This window comes from Budorcas taxicolor, chromosome 5, assembly GCF_023091745.1.
Source record: "Budorcas taxicolor isolate Tak-1 chromosome 5, Takin1.1, whole genome shotgun sequence".
In the NCBI taxonomy this organism is placed as follows: domain Eukaryota; kingdom Metazoa; phylum Chordata; class Mammalia; order Artiodactyla; family Bovidae; genus Budorcas; species Budorcas taxicolor.
In genome coordinates, this window is record NC_068914.1 from 51,287,625 (window position 1) to 51,312,527 (window position 24,903).

At 42.2% G+C, this 24,903-nt stretch overlaps 1 protein-coding gene across 1 annotated transcript in view; it reads left to right on the forward strand.

The window, feature by feature from the left end:
- Positions 1 to 24,903, forward strand: part of ZDHHC17 (zinc finger DHHC-type palmitoyltransferase 17) — a 97,416-nt gene that overhangs the window by 26,384 nt on the left and 46,129 nt on the right. The window contains exon 3 of the mRNA XM_052640132.1: positions 3,445 to 3,567. Within this exon, the coding sequence (XP_052496092.1) occupies positions 3,445 to 3,567 (123 nt within the window). The remainder of the gene's footprint in view (positions 1 to 3,444; positions 3,568 to 24,903) is intronic.

Sequence of the window (24,903 nt, forward strand, 5' to 3'; positions counted from 1 at the left end):
GTGACAGTGGGGGGGTCCTCTCTGGCTGTGACAGTGGGTGTCCTCTGGCTGTGACAGTGGGGGGTCCTCTCTAGCTGTGGCAGGTGAGGGGTCCTCTCTGGTTGCGACAGTGAGGGGTCCTCTCTAGCTGTGACAGTGGGGGGTCCTCTCTGGCTGTGACAGTGGGGTCCTGTCTAGCTGTGACAGTGGGGGTCCTCTCTGGCTGTGACCGTGGGGTCCTCTCTGGCTGTGGCAGGTGGGGGGGTCCTCTCTGGCTGTGACAGTGGGGTCCTCTCTGGCTGTGACCGTGGGGTCCTCTCTGGCTGTGACCGTGGGGGGTCCTCTCTGGCTGTGACAGTGGGGTCCTCTCTGGCTGTGATAGTGGGGTCCTCTGGCTGTGACAGTGGGGTCCTGTCTAGCTGTGACAGTGGGGTCCTCTCTAGCTGTGACCATGGGGGGTCCTCTCTAGCTGTGACCGTGGGGGGTCCTCTCTAGCTGTGACAGGTGGGAGGTCCTCTCTGGCTGTGACAGGTGGGGGGGGTTCCTCTCTGGCTGTGACAGTGGGGTCCTCTCTGGCTGTGATAGTGGGGTCCTCTGGCTGTGACAGTGGGGTCCTGTCTTGCTGTGACAGTGGGGTCCTCTCTAGCTGTGACCGTGGGGGGTCCTCTCTAGCTGTGACCGTGGGGGGTCCTCTCTGGCTGTGACAGTGGGGGTCCTCTCTGGCTGTGACGGGGGGGGGGTCCTCTCTGGCTGTGACAGTGGGGGTCCTCTCTGGCTGTGACAGGTGGGGGGGGGTCCTGTCTTGCTGTGACAGTGGGGGTCCTCTCTGGCTGTGACAGTGGGGTCCTCTCTAGCTGTGACCGTGGGGGGGTCCTCTAGCTGTGACAGGTGGGGGGTCCTCTCTAGCTGTGACCGTGGGGGGGGTCCTCTCTCGCTGTGACAGTGGGGGTCCTCTCTGGCTGTGACAGTGGGGTCCTCTCTGGCTGTGGCAGGTGGGGGGTCCTCTCTAGCTGTGACAGGTGGGGGGGTCCTCTCTGGCTGTGACAGTGGGGTCCTCTCTGGCTGTGGCAGGTGGGGGGTCCTCTCTAGCTGTGACAGGTGGGGGGTGCACTCTGGCTGTGACAGTGGGGTCCTCTGGCTGGGGTGCTCTGGCTTCTCATCATGGTGGCGCCTCTTGCTGTGTAGTGCAGGCACTGGAGCCTGCAGGCTTCACGAGTTGTGGGCCATGGGCGTCGTTGCCCTGTAGCACGTGGGATCTTCCCAGACCAGGGATTGAACCCCTGTCCCGTGCATTGGCAGGCTGTTTCTTACCATTGGACCGCCAGGGAAGTGTGGGAGTATGGTATTTTAAAATACCACAAAGTCCTCTGTTCTTCCTGAAAGTCTTCCTGTTTTTCTTGACCAAAGATACCTTCGGTAGCTGAAAGTCTTGTTAACTGTTTATTCCCTAGATTCTGAAAAATTTGATGTTTAGTTGCTGAGTCGTTTCTGACTCGTGTGACGCCATAGACGGTAGCCCACCAGGCTCCTCTGTCCACAGGGTTTTTCAGGCCAAAATACTGGAGTGGGTTGCCATCTCCTTCTCCAGGGGATCTTCCCGACCCAGGGATTGAACCCACATCCCTCGCATTACAGGTGGATTCTTTACCAGTGAGAAGAACTGTTTGGAAAAGCCCCAAACGTTGATAGCGCCGGTTTTTTCATTGCTTTCATGGAGAGGCAAACTCCCTGAAGTCCTCAGTCCACTGCCACCCTGCCTCACACAGGCACGCACAGTCAGAAAGCAAAGCACTCCCTACTGGCTCTATTCACCAGGCCAGTTACACTGCTCTGCATTAACTCTTCCTTTCAAACCTTGCTGCTATTAATATATTCCTTCTCTCCTTTGTCATTAACCTCTCCCTCTAATGCATGATTTCCACCAGCAAATATACGCCAGCATCTCTCCTCTTAAGAAAAAAACCACCTTTCTTTATTCCTCAAATACCCTCTATGTGTGCAGTCTATGATTTCTACCTTTTAAAACATTTATTTAAATTTTGAAATGTTTTAATCCTCCAGATAAATATAGAGAAGAATATAACTGTCAGATTAAGCAGATGCTAACATTTTGCTGTAATGCTGCAGGTTGCTCGGCATCCTTTTTTCTTTATCTCCCCAAGGAAACTTCTCTTGAAATTACTATAAATCATTCTCATGAACATTCCTGTGTGTGTGTGTGTGTGTGTGTGTGTGTGTGTGTGTGTGTGTTCAGTTGCTCAGTCATAGTTCCCTTAACTGGGCACATGTAAACAGTTTTCTGAAAAAGAACAGAGAACTGAAGGTGCCCCTGTCATCGCTTGTGAATTGAGGAACTCCTGCTGTTGGCTTAGGTTGACTGTGTGCGCGCGTGCGCGTGTGTGTGTGTGTGTGTGTGTGTGTACATACGCAGTACGGAGCCAGGGTAGGCGAGCATTAAAGCAATGAAGACTGGTAAATGTTAGTGAAGATCAATTTCTTTCTCTATTAACTGTGATGTGAATGTAGTTTTAATATTTGCTGCAAATGTTCCATTATTGTGTCACCTTTCTCCCAGCCTCACCCTGTGGTATGCCTTCCCCATTTTGGAGGCCATTCTGATTAATATGGTCAAAGCTCATTTCAGTTTGTTTTTGTGTCGGATATTTCCAAGGATCCAGTATTTTGTTTTGGATAAAGTTGATGGTTTTTGAGACTCCATACGGATTCTTGGTGATTTATTGTATTATTCTTTGATTTTTGCTTATGCATAAAAATTTCCATGTTGTAACATTTTGAGAAATATATATGCAGTCACACAAGTGACCTAAACAGAAAGAGAGGAAAAGGTTAAGCTCTGTGCATGCATCTTTCTTCTTTATTAAATTAACTTCTTTTCTCAAGCTCTTCTAGTAAACTTTCTCTTATGTCTCATTGACTTAAACTCACAAGACCCTTCCCCACCCACCCTACTTCCCACTTCCACACTTTTTTAAAATTTGCCTTTAGGAATACCAAAGCTAAATTTCTAAATAAAGTATCTTACAGGTGTAAGACATCCTTTTTTTTGATGTTGTTCTAAATCAATGATAAATTCTTTGTTATCGCTTCTTTATGACAATATTTTAACATAATTGTATGTATTTTTAATAAGCTGCCTTCAGTGTTTTGTGGAATAGTGGTGATGTTAGTAAAAACAAATGACTGATAGATATTTTTATTTATAGTATCCTGTTCTCTCCTACTTGATGAGTTATTGCATTCTTAGAGAAGAGAAATTTAAAATTATAAAACGGGTTAGTAAAAGCTGTTGGAATATTGATATTTCTAAAGTAACACTTTATATTGAGAAAGCCTTTTTAGTTTCCAGGTATCAAAATGGAGCATCAGTTTCTTCTAGAAATGTTATTTTCGGCTTTAAATTTCTTGTCAAATAGTGTTAACAATCACGTTTTCCTTCTTTTTAAGATATGGAATTTATGAACGCTGCCGAGAATTGGTGGAAGCAGGTTATGATGTAAGGCAACCAGACAAAGAAAATGTTACACTCCTTCATTGGGCTGCCATCAATAACAGAATAGATTTAGTCAAGTAAGTATTTCTTTATTTTTAAGTAATTAGTTGTTACTACAAAATTATTGAGAATAATTATAAAATATATAATTTCTAAAATTCATAGCTTTTAAAATGTAGTTTCTGTATACTTTTTTTTTTGAGAAAAAATTGTTTTTAATGTATGTTGAATGTTTATTATGTGATGGATATTTTGCTTAGTGCTTTTCTATGTGTATTTTAGATCTTAATTCTTGAAATAACCTATGTGAAAAATAACAATTTTTACTACTGTCCTAATGATTTGGAAACTGATGCATAAAGAGGTTAAATATACTACCAAGTGACATTTGGGTGTTAAAGGTTGGTGTCTGGACTTCTAACTGAGGCAGTCTACCCTGTAGCTCACATTCTAAATATGAATTCTGTGGAGAAAAGGAATGAGGAGTTAGAAAGATAGTAGGTAATAACCTAACTTCATATCAGCATAAATGAAGAATACCTTTTATACTCAGTATACATTATTTTTATTACTTATTTTTCTGCTTATTCAGTAATAATAAGTTAGATAAGCAAGAGTCAGAATGATAACGAGGTCTTAGTATATCTGGCTTAATAGTCTCTGGCAATTTGGGCCTAAGATCTTTAGATAGAGACATGAACCTGAAATGAACTGCTTGCAGATGTGCCTTTCAAGTACAACATGCTGAGTTTAGAGATAAATAGGATGTTAATATCAAGTAAAAGAATTTGCCCTTAGAGTACTAAAAAAAGATTAAGCAAGTAGTAATTAAAGTGTTGAACTCCGCGAATCACATTCTTCTGGAGAGCATGTTTCCATCTTACTTGCCCTTTTCCCCCTTCTTAAGCCTTTAACTTTTCCTCTGCCTGCATGGGGTCTCTTGATGTCTAAATTCTGTTATTGTTCGTTAGAAAATGTTTTCATTTCATCTTCATTTGTGAAGGATATTTTCAGATGGCATAGAAATTTAGATTGGCCATTTTTGTTTTATTTTTGTTGTTTACTCATTGAGAGCATCATTCCACTGTTTTCTGGCTTCTGTCACTAGTGATAAATCAGTCTAAGTATTACACTTTTAAAGGCTTTGCTTTTTTTTTTCTGACTGCTTTTAAGTTTTTTTTTTCTTTCTGGTTTTCTGCAATTTCGTGATGACATTTCTAAGTGTGGATTTCTTTTATTTACTCTGAGATTGCAAGAAATTCTTGATTCTGTGGATTGATGTTTTCATCGGTTCTGGAAAATCTCAGTCATTATTTCTTCAAACAGGGCTTCCCAGGTGGCATTAGTGGTAAAGAACCCACTTGCAAGTGCAAGAGACACAAAAGACACGGGTTCGATCCCTGGGTCGGGAAGATTCCCTGGAGGAGGAAATGGCAACCCACTCCGGTGTTCTTGCCTGGAGAATTCCATGGACAGAGGAGCCTGGTGGGCTACAGTCCATGGGGTCACGAGGAGTTGGGACATGACTGATGTGACTTAGCATGTATGCATTTCTTCAGACACTGCTTCTGCCCCATTCTCTTTTTGTCTCTTCCTGGAACCCCAGTTAAACGTATCTCTGGCCTTTTCATCGTATACAGTGTCTCTTAACCTCTCCTCTGTGTGCAGCATCCTTTTTTCTCTGCTTCGTTCTGGAAACTTCTTCTGACTTACCTTCCAGTTCTTTTGTGCTCTATGTGTTGTCTGCTGTTAAATCTATTCAGTGAGTGCCTAATTTTGTTTTTTAGTTCTAGAATTTTAATTTTCTTTTAGCTTGTATTATTTGATTCTTTTGTTGCTGAAATTTTCCATCTTGTCTTACATACTTAAAAATATAGTTATATATAATCTGTCTGAGAAGACAGCATTGGGAGCCCATGTGGGTCTGTATCTGTTGTATTATTCTTTTGTGTGCCTGTTTTATCTTTGAATGTGTACTAGATATTATGTTTGAAAACTTAGTTGTGGAATAATTTGAGGCCTGGTGGCTCAGTGGATAAAGTGTCTGCCTCCAATGAGGGAGACCCAGGTTTGATCCCTGGGTTGGGAAGATCCCCTGGAGAAGGAAATGGCAACCCACTCCAGTACTCTTGCCTGGAAAATCCCATGGACTGAGAAGGCTGGTAGTCTGCTATCCATGGGGTCGCAAAGAGTCGGACACAACTGAACGACTTCACTTCAAGGTGAGAAGATACCGTTTGTTTTTATTAAGCCCAACTTTAAGGCTTTAGATTTTCTGGAGCACTTAGGTGGCTGACGACTATGCTAGAGCAAGGTTTAATTCTGGTTCTTAACTACTTCTACAGTTACGCTTTTGGGGTCCCAACCCTTCTTTTGCTTTGTGTGCTGAGGTTGCCTCTGGGCCAAGTCTCCTGCCTCAGCAAATTGTCTCTAGGGCAGATGGTGCCCAAGCAGTTTTCTAACTTTTCCCAGTTTTAACCTTCTCCTGAATCTTAATCTCCTGGTGAAGGTGAATGCTCTTAATCTTAGGTTTTATTTTTAGGAAATATTTCTTATATTTTGTTGAGCTTTTTAAAGTTTTCTTTGAGTTGGTTCAAATTACCTAGCCTTCTGTAGGCTCTGTATTTTTAAAAAATTACTGTTATTTTAATCACAATCAGTTCAGTTCAGTCACTCAGTCATGTCCGACTCTTTGTGACTCCATGAACTGCAGCAACACCAGGCCTCCCTGTCCATCACCAACTTCCAGAATCCACCCAAACCCATGTGCATTGAGTCGGTGATGCCATCCAACCATCTCATCCTCTGTTGTCCTTTTCTTCTGCCCCCAATCCCTCCCAGCACCAGGGTCTTTTCAAATGAGTCAGCTTTTCCCATCAGGTGGCCCAAGTATTGGAGTTTCAGCTTCAACATCAGTCCTTCCAATGAACACCAGGACTGATCTCCTTTAGGATGGACTGGTTGGATCTCCTTGCAGTCCAAGGGACTCTCAAGAGTCTTCTCCAACACCACAGTTCAAAAGCATCAATTTTTTGGTGCTCAGCTTTCTTTATAGTCCAACTCTCACATCCATACATGACCACTGGAAAAACCATAGCCTTGACTAGACGGACCTTTGTTGACAAAGTAATGTCTCTGCTTTTTAATATACTATCTAGGTTCGTCATAACTTTCCTTCCAAGGAGTAAGCGTCTTTTAATTTCATGGCTGCATCACCATCTGCAGGGATTTTGGAGCCCCCCAAAATAAAGTCTGACACTGTTTCCCCATCTATTTGCCATGAAGTGATGGGACCAGATGCCATGATCTTAGTTAAGCAATTAAAAAAATTAAATAGTACTTAAAGTCTTACAATGAAAACAGCAGCCCCTCCCTACCCTTTAGTTCTATACCCCAGAGGTAACTATTTTCAATACTTTAGATGTTTCTTTCATTATTGTATTTTATATTTTTATGTTGTTACTTTAATATAGAAAGTTATCTTTACAAAAATGATGGCAAATGCTTTTCAGCTTTCTTCATTTAATTTTTGTTTCTTGAAGATTTTCATGTCAGTACAACTAGAGCTACATCATTCTCTCTAAAATGCTGCATCATGTTCAATTGTATGGGCTTTATTTAATGGTTTACCTGTTGGTGAACATTTAGATTGATTTTAGTGTGTTTACTATTTCATACAGTGTTGTAATTAATACCTTCTTCAGGTAGCATTTTGCTTGTGTTTGTATATATCTATAGAATTCTTATGAGAAGGAAACTTAGGAGGATGGATTTTAGTAAATACTGCCAACTTTTGTGCTGTTTCTTGGCTTATCAGTTATTTTATTTTGACTTTCCGTTTGGGGATAGCCAGATGTCCTAGAACACCTCACTGCTAATACTTCTTCATCTATCTGCTGTTACAGTTTTAGTTAAATTACTGTGTAAAGTTTAAACTGTTGTGCATATGTAAATTCTCACTGATAAGCCCAGAAGTGTTCAGTGATTTTTTTTTCTTGTAGAATTTTTATTTTTTTCTGAAGTAATAGTTGCTTTTCCCCCCTCATTTGTTTAACTTTCTGTATATCATAACTGATTGTTCCATACTCTTAAATAGAACTGTAGAAACCATCTGTGTGTACAAACAGTATCACATAATTTATTGGCTCCTTTTTTTGGTGGAGTGGAAAGGATGAAATCATTTCTGAATTTCTCCATCTTTCTGTTCTAGCAAAGACTGTTTGCTCCTGAGAGCTGCGTGCAGCCGTCGTCTTGAGACGCACCTTTGCATGCATCCTGAGATATCCCTTTGCTCCATTGTGCATCTCAGTTTCCTGCACCTCAGATGCTTCTATCTGTTGGTTTACTCTCTGCTCTTAGTAGATAACGAAACTTTCTGATAACTTTCTGAGAGAAAGAGAGTCCTTGGGAGGAAAATGTTTTGAAGTTACTATCTCTTATGACCTTAACCCTTATTGGTTGGTTGGCTGAGCATAGACTTCTAGATTGAACTTAATTTTCTCAGAATTTTAAAGCATTACTTGATTATGTTTTTGCTTCAAGTGTTCCAGTTGAGATATGTTTGATCTTATTCTGCTGATCAAAAAGTCACATTTGTCTTGTGTAAAAATAAAGAAGGAACTCTAAAATGAGAAATGCAGACAGAAAGTCTTGATATTGCCTGTTGCTTGCCTTGATTGTTCACCACTTAATGGACAAGTGAGGTTACAGAATAAAGTCAGTAATTATGGAGTGGGTTAATAATTATAGTGTCTGTGTATATTATATCTTCAGGGGGGTAAAATTAATTTCTTACAATACATAGTCTAGCAACTTACTTTCCTAAAATAAACATAATTGTGAGTAAATACTGTTTTCAATAGCAAGTAGTATTCATTGCCTCAAGATTTTTACTTTTGAGTCTAGAATTACACGCTACATTAAAGCTAGAGCATATTACTATTTCATGGATGCTAGCAGAAGACGCACGATTTTGGTAGAGACAAAGGCCTTTATTATTCATCGTGCAGCAGATAGCATGAGCATCTTACTTACATAGCTCCCTCTTGCTCCCTGGGTTCTATGGGAGCAGCTTGATGTGGTTCAGAGCGATGTAGCACACACAGTGGATATTCATTGTTTTATTTTGTTTTTAAGCAGTATTTAAGATTTATTTTGCTTTATAACCAGAAAGTATATTTATTTCTTCTTTACTCAGAAAACAGAAATATGAAGCATTGACACTAATTCAAAATTGCATCTCTTTCAGATATTCCAGTTTGATCATTGATCATACATTGACTTTGTAGATCATACATAGATGTAATGTTTTCAGTCTGGAAAGTCTAGGCATGACTGACTACAGGGTCTGTAACAAAACAAATGAAATGCAACTAAATATGAAAAAAAAGACAAACATAAGCCAGCTATTAGACAGCTTGAGTCAGGATATTAGAAAAATATTCTAATACTTCATTTTTTAAGATATGAATTGTATTTATTTATTTAAATTTATTTGTTTTTAATTGAAGGATAATTATAATATTGTGTTGGTTTCTGCCATGTATCAACATGAATCAGCCATAGGTATACGTATGTCCCCTCCCTCTTGAACCTCCATCCTACCTCACACCTGGTCCTGCCCCTCTAGATTGTCACAGAGTACCACGTTGAGTTCCCTGAGCCATGCGGCAAATTCCCACTGGCTCTCTATTTCACATATGGTGGTGAGCTGTCCTCCCCTCCTGGGTCCACAAGTCTGTCCTCTCTGTGTGTCCATTGCTGCCCTGCAGGTAGGTTCATCAGTACAACATTTCTAGATCCGCTATATCTGCATTAATGTATGATATTTGTTTTTCTCCTTCTGACTGACTTCACTGTATGTAATAGACTCTCAGTTCATCCACCTCATTAGCACTGACTCAAATGTGTTCCTTTTATGGCTGAGTAATATTCCATTGTAGACATGTACCACAGCTGCTTTATCCAGTCATCTGTCAGTATGACTGACATACTAGGTTGCTTCCATGTCCTAGTTATTGTAAATAGTGCTGCAATGAACATTGGGGTGCATGTGTCTTTTTCAGTTACGGTTTTCTCAGGGTATATGCCCAGTAATGGGATTGTTGGGTCATATGGTAGTTTTGGAGAAGGCAATGGCAACCCACTCCAGTACTCTTGCCTGGAGAATCCCATGGAGGGAGGAGCCTGGTAGGCTGCGGTCCATGGGGTCACAAAGAGTCGGACACGACTGAGCAACTTCACTTTCACTTTTCATGGTAGTTTTATTCCTAGTTTTTTTTAAAGAAACACCATACTGTCTTCCATAGTGGCTATATCAGTGTACATTTTCACGGGCAGTACAAGAAGGTTCCCTTTTCTCCACAGTCCCTCCAGCATTTATTGTTTGCAGATTTTTTGATGATGGCCATTCTGACTGATAGGTGATACCTCATTATAGTTTTGATTTTCATTTCTCTAATAATGAGCAGTGTTGTGCATCTTTTCACATGTTTATTAGCCATTTGTATTTCTTCTTTGGAGAAATGTCTGTTTAGGTCTTTTCCCCACTGTTTGATTGGAATGTTTGCTTTTCTGGTATTGAGTTGCATGAGCTGCTTGTATATTTTGGAAATTAATCCTTTGTCAGTTGTTTCAGTTGCTATTATTTTTTCCCATTCTGAGGGGTTTTTTCTTTTCATCTTGTTTATGCTTTCCTTTGCCGTGCAAAAGCTTTTAAGTTTAATTAGATTATACTTGTTTATTTTTGTTCTTATTTCCATTACTGTAGGAGGTGGGTCATAGAGGCACTTGCTTTGATTTATGTCATCGCGTGTTCTGCCTATGTTTTCCTCTAAGAGTTTTATAGTTTCTGGTCTTACATTTAGGTCTTTCATCCATTTTGAGTTTATCTGTGTGTGTGCTGTTAGGGAGTGCTCTGATTTCATTCTTTTACACGTAGCTGTCCAGTTTTCCCATCGCCACTCACTGAAGATAGTTTTCTCCATTGCATATTCTTGCCTCCTTTGTCAAAGATAAGGTGGCTATAGTTGCATAGATTATCTCTGGGCTTTCTGTTTTGTTCCGTTGGTCTATATGTCTGTCTTTGTGCCAGTACCATACTGTCTCGATGACTAGCTTTGTAGTGTAGTCTGCAGTCAGAACAGCTGATTCCTCCACCTCCGTTCTTCTTTTACAAGATTGCTTTGGCTATTTGGGGTCTTTTGTGTTTCCATACGAACTGTGAAATTTTTTGTTCTAGTTCTGTGAAAAATGCCGTTCGTAATTTGATAGGGATCTCATTGAATCTGTAGATTGCTTTTGGTAGTATAATCATTTTCACAGTATTGATTCTTTCAACCCAGGAACATGGACTCTCTCTCCATCTGTTTATGTTGTCTTTGATTTCTTTCATCAGGTAGGTTTATTCTTGGGTTTTTGTTGTGGTGGTGGTTGTTGTTGCAGTGGTAAATGGGATTGATTCCTTGATCTCTCTGATTTTTAGTCGTCAGTGTATAGGAATGCTAGTGATCTCTGTGTATTGATTTTGTATCATGTGACTTGACGAGAGCATATTAGCTCTATCAGTTTTCTGATAGCATCTTTAGGGTTTTCTGTATAGAGTATCATATCACCTGCAAACAGTGAGAGTTTTACTTCTTTTCCAGTCTGGATTCCTTTTATTTCTTTTCTTTTCTGATGGCCATGGCTAGGACTTCCAAAACTATGTTGGATAATAGTGGCAAGAGTGGGCACCCCTTTTGTTCCTTATCTTAGATGAAATGCTTTCAGTTTTTTACCATTGAAAATGTTTGCTGTGGGTTTATCATTTATGGCCTTTATTATGTTGAGGTAGGTTCCCTCTATGGCCATGTTTTTTAGAGAAAGTTTTTATCATAAATGGGCACTGAATTTTGTCAAAAGCTTTTTCTGCATCTATCAAGATTATCACATGGTTTTTGTCTTTTGATATGGTGTATCACATTGTTTGATTTGTGTATATTGAATCCATGCATCCCTTGGATAAACCCAGCGTGGTCAAGGTATATGATCTTTTTAATGTGTCGATGGATTCTGTTTGCTAGAATTTCACTGAGGATTTTTGCATTTGTGTTCATCAGTGATATTGGTCTGTAATTTTCTTTGTTTGTCATATCTTTATCTGTTTTGGTGTCAGGGTGATGATGGCCTTGTAGAATAAATTTGGAAGTGTTCCTGCCTCTGCGGTTTTCCGGAAGAGCTTGCAAAGCATAGGCATTAGGTCTTCTCTAAATGTTTGATAGAATTTGCCTTTGAAACCATCTGGCCCTAGGCTTTTGGTTTTTTTCGGAGATTTTTTACCACAGTTTTGATTATGGTTTCCTTGTGATTAGCTTGTTCATAGTCTCAATTTCTTGCTGGTTCAGTCTTGGAAGATTGAGCTTTGCTAAGAATCTGTGCATTTCTTCTAGGTTGTCCATTTTACTGGCATATAGTTGCTCTTACGCTCTTTCGAATTTCTGCACTGTCTGTTGTAACCTCTCCGTTTTCATCGCTAATTTTGTTGATTGGATTCTTCTCCCTTTTTTTCTTGATGAGTATGGCTAATGGTTTGTCAATTTTGTTTATCTTCTCAAAGAACCAGCTTTCAGTTTTTTTGGTTTTTACTACTGTTTCCTTCACTCCTTTTTCATTTATTTCTGCTTGATCTTTGTGGTTTCTTTCCCTCTGCTAACTTTACGGATTGTTGTTCTTCCTTTTCTAGTTGTTTTAGCTGTAAAGTGAGGTGGTCTATTCGGAATCTTTGTTTCCTGCGGTGGGACTGTGTTGCTATAAACGTCCCTCTTAGAACTGTTTTTGCTGCATCCCATAGGTTTTGAGTTGTGTTTTCATTGTCATTTGTTTCTAGGAATTTTTGATTGCCCTTTTTATTTCTTCAGTAATCTGTTGGTAATTTAGAAAAATATTGTTTAACCTCCATGTGTTTGTGTTTTTTAAAGTTTTTTTCCCTGTAATTGATAACTAGTCACATAACATTGTGGTCAGAGAAGATGCTTGGTACAATTTCAGTTGTCTTAAATTTACTTAGGCTTGACTTGTGACCCAGGATGTGGTTTATCCTAGAGAAGTTCCATGTGCGCTTGAGAAGAAAGTGGTACTCTTCTACATTTGGATGGAATGTCCTAAAGATATCAGTAAGGTCTCTCTGGTCTAGTGTGTCCTTTGAGACTTGTGTTTCCTCATTCACTTGCTGCTTTGACGATCTGTCCATTGGTGTGAGTGGGTGTGAACGTCTCCAGCTATTACTGTCGTACTTTCAGTCTCCCCTTTTACGTCTGTTAGTGCTTGCCTCATGGATTGAGGTGCTCCAGTGTTGGGTGCATAGATATTTACAGTTGTTATGTCTTCTTCTTGGATTGATCCCTTGATCGTCATGTAGTGTCCTTCGTTGTCTCTTGTTATGCTCTTTATTTGTCTATTTTGTCAGATATGAGGATTGCTGCTCTGGCTGTCTTTTGATTTCCACTTGCATGGAATATCTTTTTCCATCCTCTTACTTTCAGCCTGTGTGTATCTCTAGCTCTGAAGTGAGTCTCTTATAAGCAGCATATATGTGGGTCTTGTTTTTGTATCCATTCAGCCAGTCTGTGTCTTCTGGTTGGAGCGTTTAATCCATTTACATTCAAAGTTGATATGTAGTCCCTTTTGACAGTTTCTTGTTTCCGATTTGTTTTTGTAGGTCTTTTCCTTCTCTTGTGTTTCCTGCCTACAGAAGTTCCTTTAACATTTGCTGTAAAGCTGGTTTGGTGGTGCTAGATCCTCAGCTCTTGCTTTTGTGTAAAGCCTTTGACTTCTCCATCAGTTTTGAATGAGATCCTTGCCAGGTAGAGTAATCTTGGTTGTAGATTTTTTTCCCTTTCAGTACTTGAAGTATATCCTGCCATTCCCTTGACCTGCAGGGTTTCTGCAAAGATCAGCTGTTAATTGTATGAAAATGATTAACAGCTTTTCTTTGTGTGTTACTTTTCCCTTGCTGCTTTTAGATCTCTCTCTTTGTATTTAATCTTTGTTAGATTGATTAGTGTGTGTCTTGGCGCGTTTCTCCTTGGGTTATCCTGTTTTGGGAGGACTCTGCTTCTTGGATTTGATTGGCGGTTTTCTTTTCCACGGTAGGGAGGTTTTCAACTGGAGTCTCTCCAGTTTTCTCGGATCCTCTCTTTTCCCCTTCTTCTTCTGGGACCCCTATAATTTGAATGTTGGTGTGTTTGATATTATCACAGAGGTTTCTGAGACTATCTTCAATTCTTTTCATTCTTTTTTCTTTATTCTGCTCTTCAGTAGTTATTTCCAATATTCTGCCTTCCCGCTCATTTATCTGTTCTTCTGCCTGTTACTCTGCCATTGATTCCTTTTAGAGTGTTTTTATTTGCATTAATTGTGTCTCTTTCTGTTTATTCTTTATTTTCTCTAGGTCTTTGTTAATGTGTTAATTGATTCTTGGATTTTCTCCATTCTGTTTTCTAAGTTTGGGACCATCTTGGCTGTCATTACTCTGAATTCTTTTTCAGGTAGTTTGCCTGTTTCCTCTTCGTTTGTTTGGAATTACAAGGTTTAACTTGTCGCTTCGCTTGTGCAGTATTTCCCTTTTTATTTTTTCTAACTTACTGTGTTAGGGGTCTCCTTCTTTCAGGCCTTAGGGCCGTATCCCTCCTTCTTTTTGGTTTCTGCCCACGGTGGGTTAGGTTGGTCCAGTTGTTTGCGTAGGCTACAGGTTGGGAGGACTTGTCTCTGCGTTCTGGTTGGAGGAGGTGAGCTTTTTTCCCTCCGATGAGCAGGGCTGTGTGAGGTGGTATGTTTTAGGGTGTCTGTGGGAAGTCTGTCTGCCAATGGTTGAGTTTGTGTTTTTGTCTTGTTTGTTGTTTGGGTGAGGTGTCCTGTGCCGGGGGCTGCCAGACCTTGGGTACAGGTGGAGACCTTTGTGGGAGTTCCACAAATTAACACTCTTGCGGCTAGGAGCTCTCTGGCAGTCTAGGGTCTTGGACTCAGAGGTCCCATTCCAGAGGCTCAGGCCTGATCTCTGCTTGGGGAACCAAGATTCCACGAGTTGTTTGTTATGGCATGAAAGGGGATTACAACAAAAGACAAAACAAGAAACAAAGGAAAAAACCCAGACAAATGGGAAATACAGAATCAGACAAATAAAAGCAAAGACAAAGGAACATACACAGACACACCCATAAAATTAAAACAGCCCAAGGAAAAGGCGGTAGAAGAGAGTAACCCAGTGACCAAAGGAAGTAAAACATGGCATTGACCAGTTACAAACAAAACTAAAAACAAGACCAAAGCAGAGTGCCAACAGGGGAATAAAGCAGTGAAAACAAAGCAGACTAACAGACATGGTGAAATAGAGAAAGGAGGGTAAGAAGAAACCTGCAGAACCAGAAAAGGCCAGTGAGTAGGTTCAGCTCAGTTCAGTTGCTCAGTCGTGTCTGACTCTTTGCAACCCCATGAACTGCAGCACGCCAGGCTTCCCTGTCCATCACCATCTCCCAGAGTCCACCCAAACCCATGTCCATTGAGTCAGTGATGCCATCCAACCATCTCATCCTCTGTCATCCCCTTCTTCTTCTGCCCTAGATCATTCCCAGCATCAGGGTCTTTTCAAATGAGTTAGTTCTTCCCATCAGGGGGCCAACGTATTGGAGCTTCAGCATCAGTCCTTCCAGTGAATATTCAGGACTGATTTCGTTTAGGATGCACTGGTTGGATCTCCTTGCTGTCTAGGGGACCCTCAAGAGTCTTCTCCAGCATCACAGTTCAGAAGCGTCAGTTCTTCAGCACTCAGCCATCTTTATAGTCCAGCTCTCACATCCATACATGACCACTGGAAAAACCATAGCTTTGACTAGACGGACATTTGTTGGCAAAATAATATCTCTACTTTTTAATATGCTATCTAGGTTGGTCATAACTTTTCTTCCAGGGAGCAGCCGTCTTTTAATTTCATGGCTGCAGTCACCATTTGCAGTGATTTTTGGAGCCCCCCAAATAACATTTGTCACTGTTTGCCTTGTTTCCCCATCTATTTGCCATGAAGTGATGGGACCAGATGCCGTGATCTTAGGTTTCTGAATGTTGAGTTTTAAGCCAACCTTTTCACTCTCCTCTTTCACTTTCATCAAGAGGCTCTTTAGTTCTTTGATTTCTGCCATAAGGGTGTTTCCATCTGCATATCTGAGGTTATTGATATTTCTCCCGGCAGTCTTGCTTCAAGCTTGTGCTTCATCCAGCCCAGTGTTTCTCATGATGTACTCTGCATATAAGTTAAATGAGCAGGGTGACAATATACAGCCTTGATATACTCCTTTCCGGATTTGGGACCACTCTGTTCTTCCATGTCCTGTTCTAACTGTTGCTTCCTGACCTGCATAGAGATTTCTCAGGAGGCAGGTCAAGTGGTCTGGTATTCCCATCTCTTGAAGAATTTTCCACACTTTTGTGGTGATCCACACAGTCATAGGCTTTGGCATAGTCAATAAAGCAGAAATCGATGTTTTTCTGGAACTCTCTTGCTTTTTTGATGGTCCAGCAGATATTGGCAGTTTGCTCCCTGGTTCCTCTGCCTTTTCTAAATCCAGCTTGAACATCTGAAAGTTCATAGTTCGCATACTGTTGAAGCCTGGCTTGGAGAATTTTGAGCATTACTTTGCTAGTGTGTGAGATGAGTGCAATTGTGCGGTAGTTTGAGCATTCTTTGGCATTGCCTTTCTTTGGGATTGGAATGAAAACTGACCTTTTCCAGTCCTGTGGCCACTGCTGAGTTTTCCAAATTTGCTGGCATACTGAGTGCAGCACTTTCACAGCATCATCTTTTAGGATTTGAAATAGCTCAACTGGAATTCCATCACCTCCACTAGCTTTGTTCACAGTGATGTTTCCTAAGGCCCACTTGACTTTGCATTCCAGGATGTCTGGCTCTAGGTGAGTGATCACACCATTGTGATTATCTGGGTTGTGAAGTTCTTTTTTGTATAGTTCTTCAGTGTATTCTTGCCACCGCTACTTAATATCTTCTGCTTCTGTTAGGTCCATACCATTTCTGTCCTTTATTGAGCCCGTCTTTGCATGAAATGTTCCCTTGGTATCTCTAAATTTTCTTAAGGAGATCTCTAGTCTTTCCCATTCTGTTGTTTTCCTCTATTTCTTTGCATTGATCACTGAGGAAGGCTTTCTTATCTCTCCTTGCTATTCTTTGGAACTCTGCATTCAAATAGGTTATATCTTTCCTTTTCTCCTTTGCCTTTCACTTCTTTTCTCTTCACAGCTATTTGTAAGGCCTCCTCAGGCAACCATTTTGCCTTTTTGCATTTCCTTTTCTTGGGGATGGTCTTGATCACTGCCTCCTGTATAGTGTCATGAACCTCCGTCCACAGTTCATCAGGCAGTCTGTCTGTCAGGTCTAGGCCCTGGAATCTGCCTCAGTCCACAGTTCATCAGGCCGTCTGTCTGTCAGGTCTAGGCCCTGGAATCTGTTTGTCACTTCTGGTGTGTCATCGTGAGGGATTTGATTTAGGTCATACTTGAATGGTGTAGTGGTTTTCCCTGCTCTCTTCAATTACATCTGAATTTGGCAATAAGTTCGTGATCCGAGCCACAGTAGAGGTAGAAGCGTATAAAGGAAATAAAAGTATGATTAAAATAAAAAAGTTCTCGAAAGCTTAAATTGATGTAATAAGAAATCAACAGTCATAGCAACAGAAGAAAAAAAATCCAGAACCAACTTCAGAATGATAGTGTTTTTTTCTCGCATCTCAGCTGTCAGCGTCCTTTCCCTTGCCGTAAGTCAGTCCATATCCCCCTCCGTAGGTTGCTTTCCGAAACTAGGCTGGTGGCTGTGCCTGCTGTGGGGACAGCTCAGACCCTCATTTGGCCCTGCTCCTGCGTGTTCTTGCCTCCAGTGTCCACAGCTGCCAGAGCTAGGTGGTTTTCTTTTGGGGGAGCTCTCATTATCCTTTTACATGTTCCATAGATACAGAGTCTGCCTTGTTGGTCGTGTGGATTTAACCTCAGCTTGTACAGCTGGTAGAAATGTTTTTGTTACTCTTCCTTGGCTACACTGCCTCTGGAGTTCAGTTGTGCCTTTAGCCCACCTCCGCGTGTGGGTCATCCACAGGCGTTTGCTCCTGAGACTGCTCTCTGGGACTTGGGTCTACCTCAGAGAGGACCGGTGTGGAGGTGGTGCAGCTGCTTGGATTGCAGCGCCAGGCATGCAGCGGAGCTGGCAGCCATGGGCACAGGATTTACGGCACTGTTAGGATTTTTCTAGCCTCTGGCAGCTCTGCTCCTGTGAGGATTGAGTGTGGAGCTGGTGCAGCTGCTTGGATTGTGGGAACCCTGGCAGTGCCAAGTAGGCAGGGACACTGGCGTTCTCAGGCACAGGAGCAGTGGCACTTTCTGGTAGTGGTGGTGGTGTTAGTGACTCGGTCATGTCTGACTCTTTGTAACCCCATGGACTGTAGCCCACCAGGCTCCTCTGTCCATGGAATTCCCCAGGCAAGGATACTGGAGTGGGTTGCCATGCCCTTCTCTAGGGGATCATCCCAGCCCAGAGACTGAACCCAGGTCTCCTGCACTGTGGGCAGATTCTTTACCATCTGAGTCACCAGGAAGGCCCTATTAATCTTTTTTTGTAGCTTCTGGCAGCTGTTGTTCAAAGAGTTTCACTGGCTCGTCCTTTTCTGTTCCTTGGCACAGCTGGCACTCAAAAGACGCCCCCCCCCCCCCCGCCAAGCTGGGGTCCTTCTCTGTTGCTTGGCACAGCTGGTGCTCAAAAGACCCCCTCAGCTGGGATCCTTTTGTTTGCTCTGCAGATCAGGCACTCAAAGATCCACCCTCTCTGGGGTCTTTCACCATTGGTCAGCCGCCAGCACAGGCGTGTAGGAAAAGAGAGGCTACAATTTTGGCCCACACCCTGCGTATGACTCAGCAGTATTGCCTTGCCTCCACGGCTGCCCGGTTTTCCTCCAAAGGTATTACCCCCTGTGATCTCCCTTATGCCCCCTCTGGCTGTCTAAGTGCAGTCAACAGCAGACCTCACCCTAGGATTGCTCTGCAGTCCGCACACTCCAGTCTCAGCTGCCACCCATTCCAGGAGACTTGCATCCTTGTCTGGGGTATGTAGGGCTGCGCCAAGGATTGTCTGTGTGGCTCTTACTCCATTCGCTTTCACAGGCCAGCTGCTGCACTCTTCCGTCAGCCTCACATGCCTCCCTTCTGTCTGAAACAGTTGGTCTGATGTGGGGGTCTGCCCCCTGCTTCAGTTCCCCAACCCTTGGATGGAGGTCCAGTCCTGCTTACTCTCTTCTTTTTCCCTTCCTTCCTTCATCTGACTGAATTTTGTGTGAAAGGAATCTCTCTATTCCTTTCCAGTGGGCAGGGACTCCTGTCGACTCTCAGCTGGTAGTCTGTGAGATCTTGTGCATCTGAAGATGTTTTCCTGGTGCACCTGTGGAGAGAGATGCACGCCCTTGTGCACCTACTCCTCCACCATCTTCTCTCTCATCCCCCTTTTTCCCCTAGTGTTTTCATTTTTAATTGAGAGACTAACACAGAAAGCATGGCTTTGTCAGCAACAGTGTGACTACCAAGAATTTAGTTGCTCCCTTTTGGAAACAGTTTCAAATGCAAATATAATTTTGTTCAAATATTTGCAGCAGATAAGGGACTTGTGTCTGGAACACACACAGAATTTTCACAACTCATGGATAAGCGACAGCCCCATTTAAAAATGGGCCAATGATTTTGAAGGTATTTCTCAAAAGAAAATTTATAAAAGGTCAGTAAACTAATGAAAAGTTACTCAGCATCATTAATTACCAAGGAAATGTAAAACTAAAACCATGGTGGGTACCACTTCACACCCACTAGGATGAGTATAATAAAGAAGATGGACAGTAAGCCTCAGCAGGAATGTGGAAAAATGGGAATCTCAAACATGGCTGATGAGAATGTAAAGGGGGCAGTCAGTTTGGGAAAAAAGAACTTTAGAGCAATTATTTTACTTTACATGTATGCAGGAGAGCTGAAAAGCGCTGTCCACACAAAGTTCTTAAGCAAATGTTCATAACAGTGGTCTCCATAATAGCCAAAAAGTAGAAGCACCGCAAATGTTCATCAGCGAATGGCGGATAAACAAAACGTGTGGTCTGTCCACATGGTGGAATATTATTCATCTGAGTAAAGCACTGACACGTGCTGCAATGTGGATAGACCTTGAGCGCGTGCTCAGTGAAATAAGCTGAACACAAAAGGCCATTGGTGCACGATTCTGTTATAAAAATCCAGAATAAGCAAATAAAAGAACTGAACGTGGACTGCTGACTGCCAGGGGCTGGGCATGGGGAGGAGGGTAGAGAGGGATGCTCACGGGTTTCTTTCAAGATGATGGGAATTTTCTGGAACTGAACAGAGCTGATGGTTAAGTACTAAACATCAGTGAGCGGACTGTGGAAATAAAAGATGAACTGCTCCTCCCGTTAGTCACTGGCTTCTTCATTCATCAGGATCGCAAAGAACATCTGGATCCATACTGAGCAAGTCAGGAGTCAGTGGGCTGTGCTGTGGGGTCACATCTCAGGCCCCCTGTGGGAGCAGGTCCTGGCAGGTAGGGCACCTGGGGACACAGCAGGTGAAGCAAATTAGGTGCCATCTCCATGTGATTCAGTGTGAGAACAGTAGGTTCCTCCTCAAACTCTCAGGGCACCAAACTGGCACCACATTGTACAATTTCTCTCATTTTAACTCTGAGAGGTAGTGAAGGACAGGGAAGCCTGTGCACTGAAGTCTGTGGCATGGCCAAGACTGAGATCCAACTTAGTGACTGAGTGAAGAACAACAGTCTCTTAACTCGAGAATCAATCTAAAGCAGCTACAAAAGTGACCTTCTAGAAGTGAGTCAGATTTCCCACGCACTGGCTGAAACAAGCCAGATGACTCTGGTTTGGATGGAAGGTGATATGTGGTAACAGATTCTGTAGAACCTTCCTCTTCTCTGTCTGTAAAGCTCACCTGAGATGGCTGTGACAGTGATGCGGGAGAACAGGGAGAGCCCGCTCCTCACCAGACTCCTGAGCGTATCAGTAATCAGCTGTACGGGAAATATAAGGAAATAAAGTTGGCTGTTCTTGTGAATTGTTCAAAGAAGTGCTTGGGTATGAAGCTCCGCAGCATGTGCTGGGAGAGGGCCCTGTTGCCGGGGACCGCTGCAGGATGTAGGCCTCCATGCCTGGCCCACGTGTACAGTCCAGCTGTCTACCCAGTCCCCCTCCCCACCACAGCATCTATGCACGAGTGTCTGCACCACGCTGCAGGCCGTGGCTTCTCAGCTGCGCCCACTTGATCAGCGCCCACTTGATCAGCGCCCCCAAGCCTGGCTAGGCGTGCCCCGGTGGCTGCGGGCCCCACCTGCTCACAGTCCAGGAGCGCCGGGCGGTGCCTGCGGGGGAGACCGCTCGGCAGCCAGGGCGTGTGCACCAGAGTTGGAGTTGTGGGGCTGCTGGCTGGGTGTGCTGGCCCGTGGATCCTGCCGCTGCTCAGCTTGTTGCGCGGTCTCTGGTCTGCTCCGCTCCCTCCTCTTGTCATTGCTTTGATAGTATGTAGAAAATCCCATGGACAGAGGAGCCTGGTGGGCTGCAGTCCATGGGGTCGCTAAGAGTCGGGCACGATGGAGCGACTTCACTTTCACTTTTCACTTTCATGCACTGGAGAAGGAAATGGCAACCCACTCCATTGTTCTTGCCTGGGGAATCCCAGGGACAGAGGAGCCTAGTGGGCTGCTGTCTGTGGGGTCACACAGAGTCGGACACGACTGAAACGACTTAGCAGCAGCAGGAAGCAAGGTTTTTGTTCCAGAGGGAGACATTACCTCATCCTCAAGGTTGCTTGATGCACGCACAGCTCTCAGAAACGTCTTATGTGAAGAGTGGTTAGGGCCTTGCAGTCTTCTCATGTGCTCAGCAAGACACAGGGGAGCACCAGAGACCAATGGAGAAGTGTCTTACGTTCCATCAGGACGTGTTAAAGAAACTAACTGCAGGCAAAGTAGTTGGGTCACTGTCGTGATGATAAGATTAAAGTAAGTATAATTTGGAAAGGAAGAGACCTTCACCTAACCTGGATTTCTCATATATTTCTAAGGTTTTCAAGTGGAAGTCTTTGTTCCTTAAACTTTGTCCAGATAAAATGAACTAGGAAGGTTTAGTGCAGGTTTTTGCCTTTAGCAGTCTCCTGTTACCTCAAGATTCTTCATTAACAACAGATGATAATGCTTAGAGTCTCTGATTTCAGTTTGATTTCAAGTCAAGGTGTTGGTAATGAGTATGGGGCTTTGTTAAAAAACGTGCAGCTTATAAATTCTGAGAATACCCTGTGTGTGTGGCTTACTCTTGTCTGGCAACATGCAAGTTTTTATTCTCTATCCTCCACTTTGTGAAAGTTTACATCAGTGTACACTGATATGGTCCTTTTATAGCTGTTGTATTTTGGGGAGATTTTTAAGTTTATCTTCTAATCCTTCTTTTGAATTTCTAATTTTATCTATTGTGTTTTCAATTTGGAGCATTCTTTGTTGATCTCTGCCTCTCACCCCACTTTAAAAAAATGTTTTGTTCTTACATCAGAAGGATTATATTTTATTTTTGGGGGGATATTAATCATTTGTTGCTTGGTTGCTCAGTTGTGTGCAACTCTTTGCGACCCTGTGGACTGCAGCACAGCAGGCTTCCCTGTCCTTCACCATCTCCTGGAGCTTGCTCAGATTCGTGTCCATCGAGTCAGTGGCGCCATCCAACCATTTCGTCTCTGTCATCCCCTTCTCCTCCTGCCTTCAGTCTTTCCTAGCAGCAGTCTCTTTTTTAAGGTTTTCTTCTTTGTATATTATTTATTTGGAGCTTCTGTTTATTTTGGTCTCCTTCCATATTTGCAGTTTTCTTCAATTATCTGATCATGTTTGACCGTTCATACTTAGGAGAGACATAACAGACCTGATTAGAAATTGTGAAACTTAGAGAGTTCACAGCAGGAACCTCCCAAATGTCCCTTCAGCATGTAAACCTTCATTGCTGCATTTTCAGGGTCTCCTGTGTTTCTGTGATGTAATTCCTCGAGTCCCTAAACTTCTCTGGTAAAGATGCACTGAATACACCTTTTGGCAAATACTGAATGGCTGCATGTTAAAATCAGCAGGAGCATGAGAAGTTTGACACTAGAATCAGTCTAATTTTAATAGAGTTTCAGTTATCACTGTAATATCATTGAAAATTTGCATAGTCACATTTTAAGAATACATCGCACAAAGAAAACTAGTGTAGTCTTATACTAGTTTTGCTTGATTGCTTCCGTGTCACTAAAATCCTATGTGTGTGTCTGTGTTAGTTGCTCAGTCGTGTCCCCCTCTTTGCAGCTCCGTTGGCTGTAGCCTGCCAGGCTCCTCTGTCCATGGAATTCTCTAGACAAGAATACTGGAGTGGGCTGCCATTTCCTCCTCCAGGCATCTTCCTAACCTAGGGATCAGATCTGGGTCTTCTGCACTGCAGACAGATCTTTACTGTCTGAGCCACCAGGAAAGCCCAAAATGCCTGCCGGTGCTGCTGCTGAGTCGCTTCAGTCATGTCCGACTCTGTGCGACCTCATGGACTGCAGCCCACCAGGCTCCTCTGTCCATGGAATTCTCCAGGAAAGAGCACTGAAGTGGGGTGCCATTGCCTTCTCTGCAAAATGCCCATGGTGATGCTAAATAAATAATTACTTTCGGTGAGAATATAAGTTGGAAAACAACAATTTTTCAGAAACTTACGTTGAGTTTGAACCGCTGTTTCTGTTTATAGTCCAGCTTCTTGCCTCTTCCTTTTGTTGTAACTCTTGCCTTTAATCCCTTAACCTTTCTAGGGTTTTAAAACATATTCTGGCTTGCTTCTCATTGGTGTTTCTGAAGACATTTGGGTTTTAGCTCTTTGCTTTTCCTCTTTCAGATATCTGTTGCTATCTCTTGTTCACTGATACTCTCTTCTCAAACCTAGAGATCATTAGTACCTGGAAGTACATATCTTGATAATAACCTTCTTATAGTATTGCAAGGAGGCTTAGGTTTAACAGTAATAATTATAAGATTTCAGAATTTTGGAGCTTTGAACAAAGATCTTCAAGCTACAAAGAATAACATAAAAATATGGTGTTTTTCTTCCAGAAGTTTACACAATGAAAAAGATGATAGAAGTTATTAGCATGCAGAAAAAAAGTTCCCCTATCCTTGTGAAAAAAAAGTTGTACTCTAGAACTTTGGAAATCACTCTTTGCCATAGTCCTAGCATGAATTTGAAATGTGAGTAAAAATACCTCTCAGGGATACAGCTATATTAACTATAGAGAAGGCAATAAAATTGCTTTTAAAAAACCTCTCTAGTTGGAATTTTTAAGAAAATATTTCCTGTCAAAGCAGTTCTTTGGCAGTGCTGTACTTCTCGTTGGGCTCAAAAAACCCATTTTTAATTATTACATTGAAGTCTGCTGAGTATCTCAAGAAACAGTTTAGGAGTATTTGAATATTTGTGTTCAGACTGTCTGATATTTTGGACTGAAAATATGTTAGTCTGGAAATACTTTTAAGTCACTTCAAGCTATTCTATATGATAGAGTGGAATTGGGCCCATCATTGCATAATGCCTTAAAAGCACCAACTTAAGTATACAAAGAAGAAAATTTCTGAATCAAGCTCATAAGTATGAATGTATTAGATGTGTAGAACTGTGAGCTTTAAGAGTGAATGCATTAGTGACCTAGAAGAGTAATCGCTTAGAACAGCTTAAAGAACCCCTGTCAAATACTTGCCATCAAATGCCTTGAAATCATTTGTATTCAAGATTCATTGCATTAATCAGTTTGAAAGCAAGCATTATATAAACAGCTAGGTCCTGTTCATTTCAGAGAATATCAAGATGTTACAACATTTAATTTGGTGAGCAATGAGGGTGCTCTTTCTTTTTAAAGCAGCATAACTTTAAAAGCATCGCAAATAAGGCATCATGAAAAGCCTCTGTGTTACACTTTACAGTTTAGAAAACTCCTTCACATACGCTGTTTGATTTAACCCACAGTAATCGTGTGAGGAAGGTAAAACGGAGCTTCTGCCCATGGTGGGTTAAGCGTCTGGCCTGCTCTACAACTGCTGTGCTTCCCAGACTTCTGCCTGATCCTGCTGTAGGATCCAAGTCTTGTGGCTCGGACTGCTTGCTTTCTTATATGATGGTGGTTTGGCTTTGCTGTTCTTTTTTGTAATTAAAAACATTGTTTTCCTTTTACTTCTGAAACAAGACAGATACGTTTCATATAAAGTTCTTCTAATATATTTTAAAACATCACAGAAGACTGTTTATTGTCAGAGGCGTGAACTAGCATGA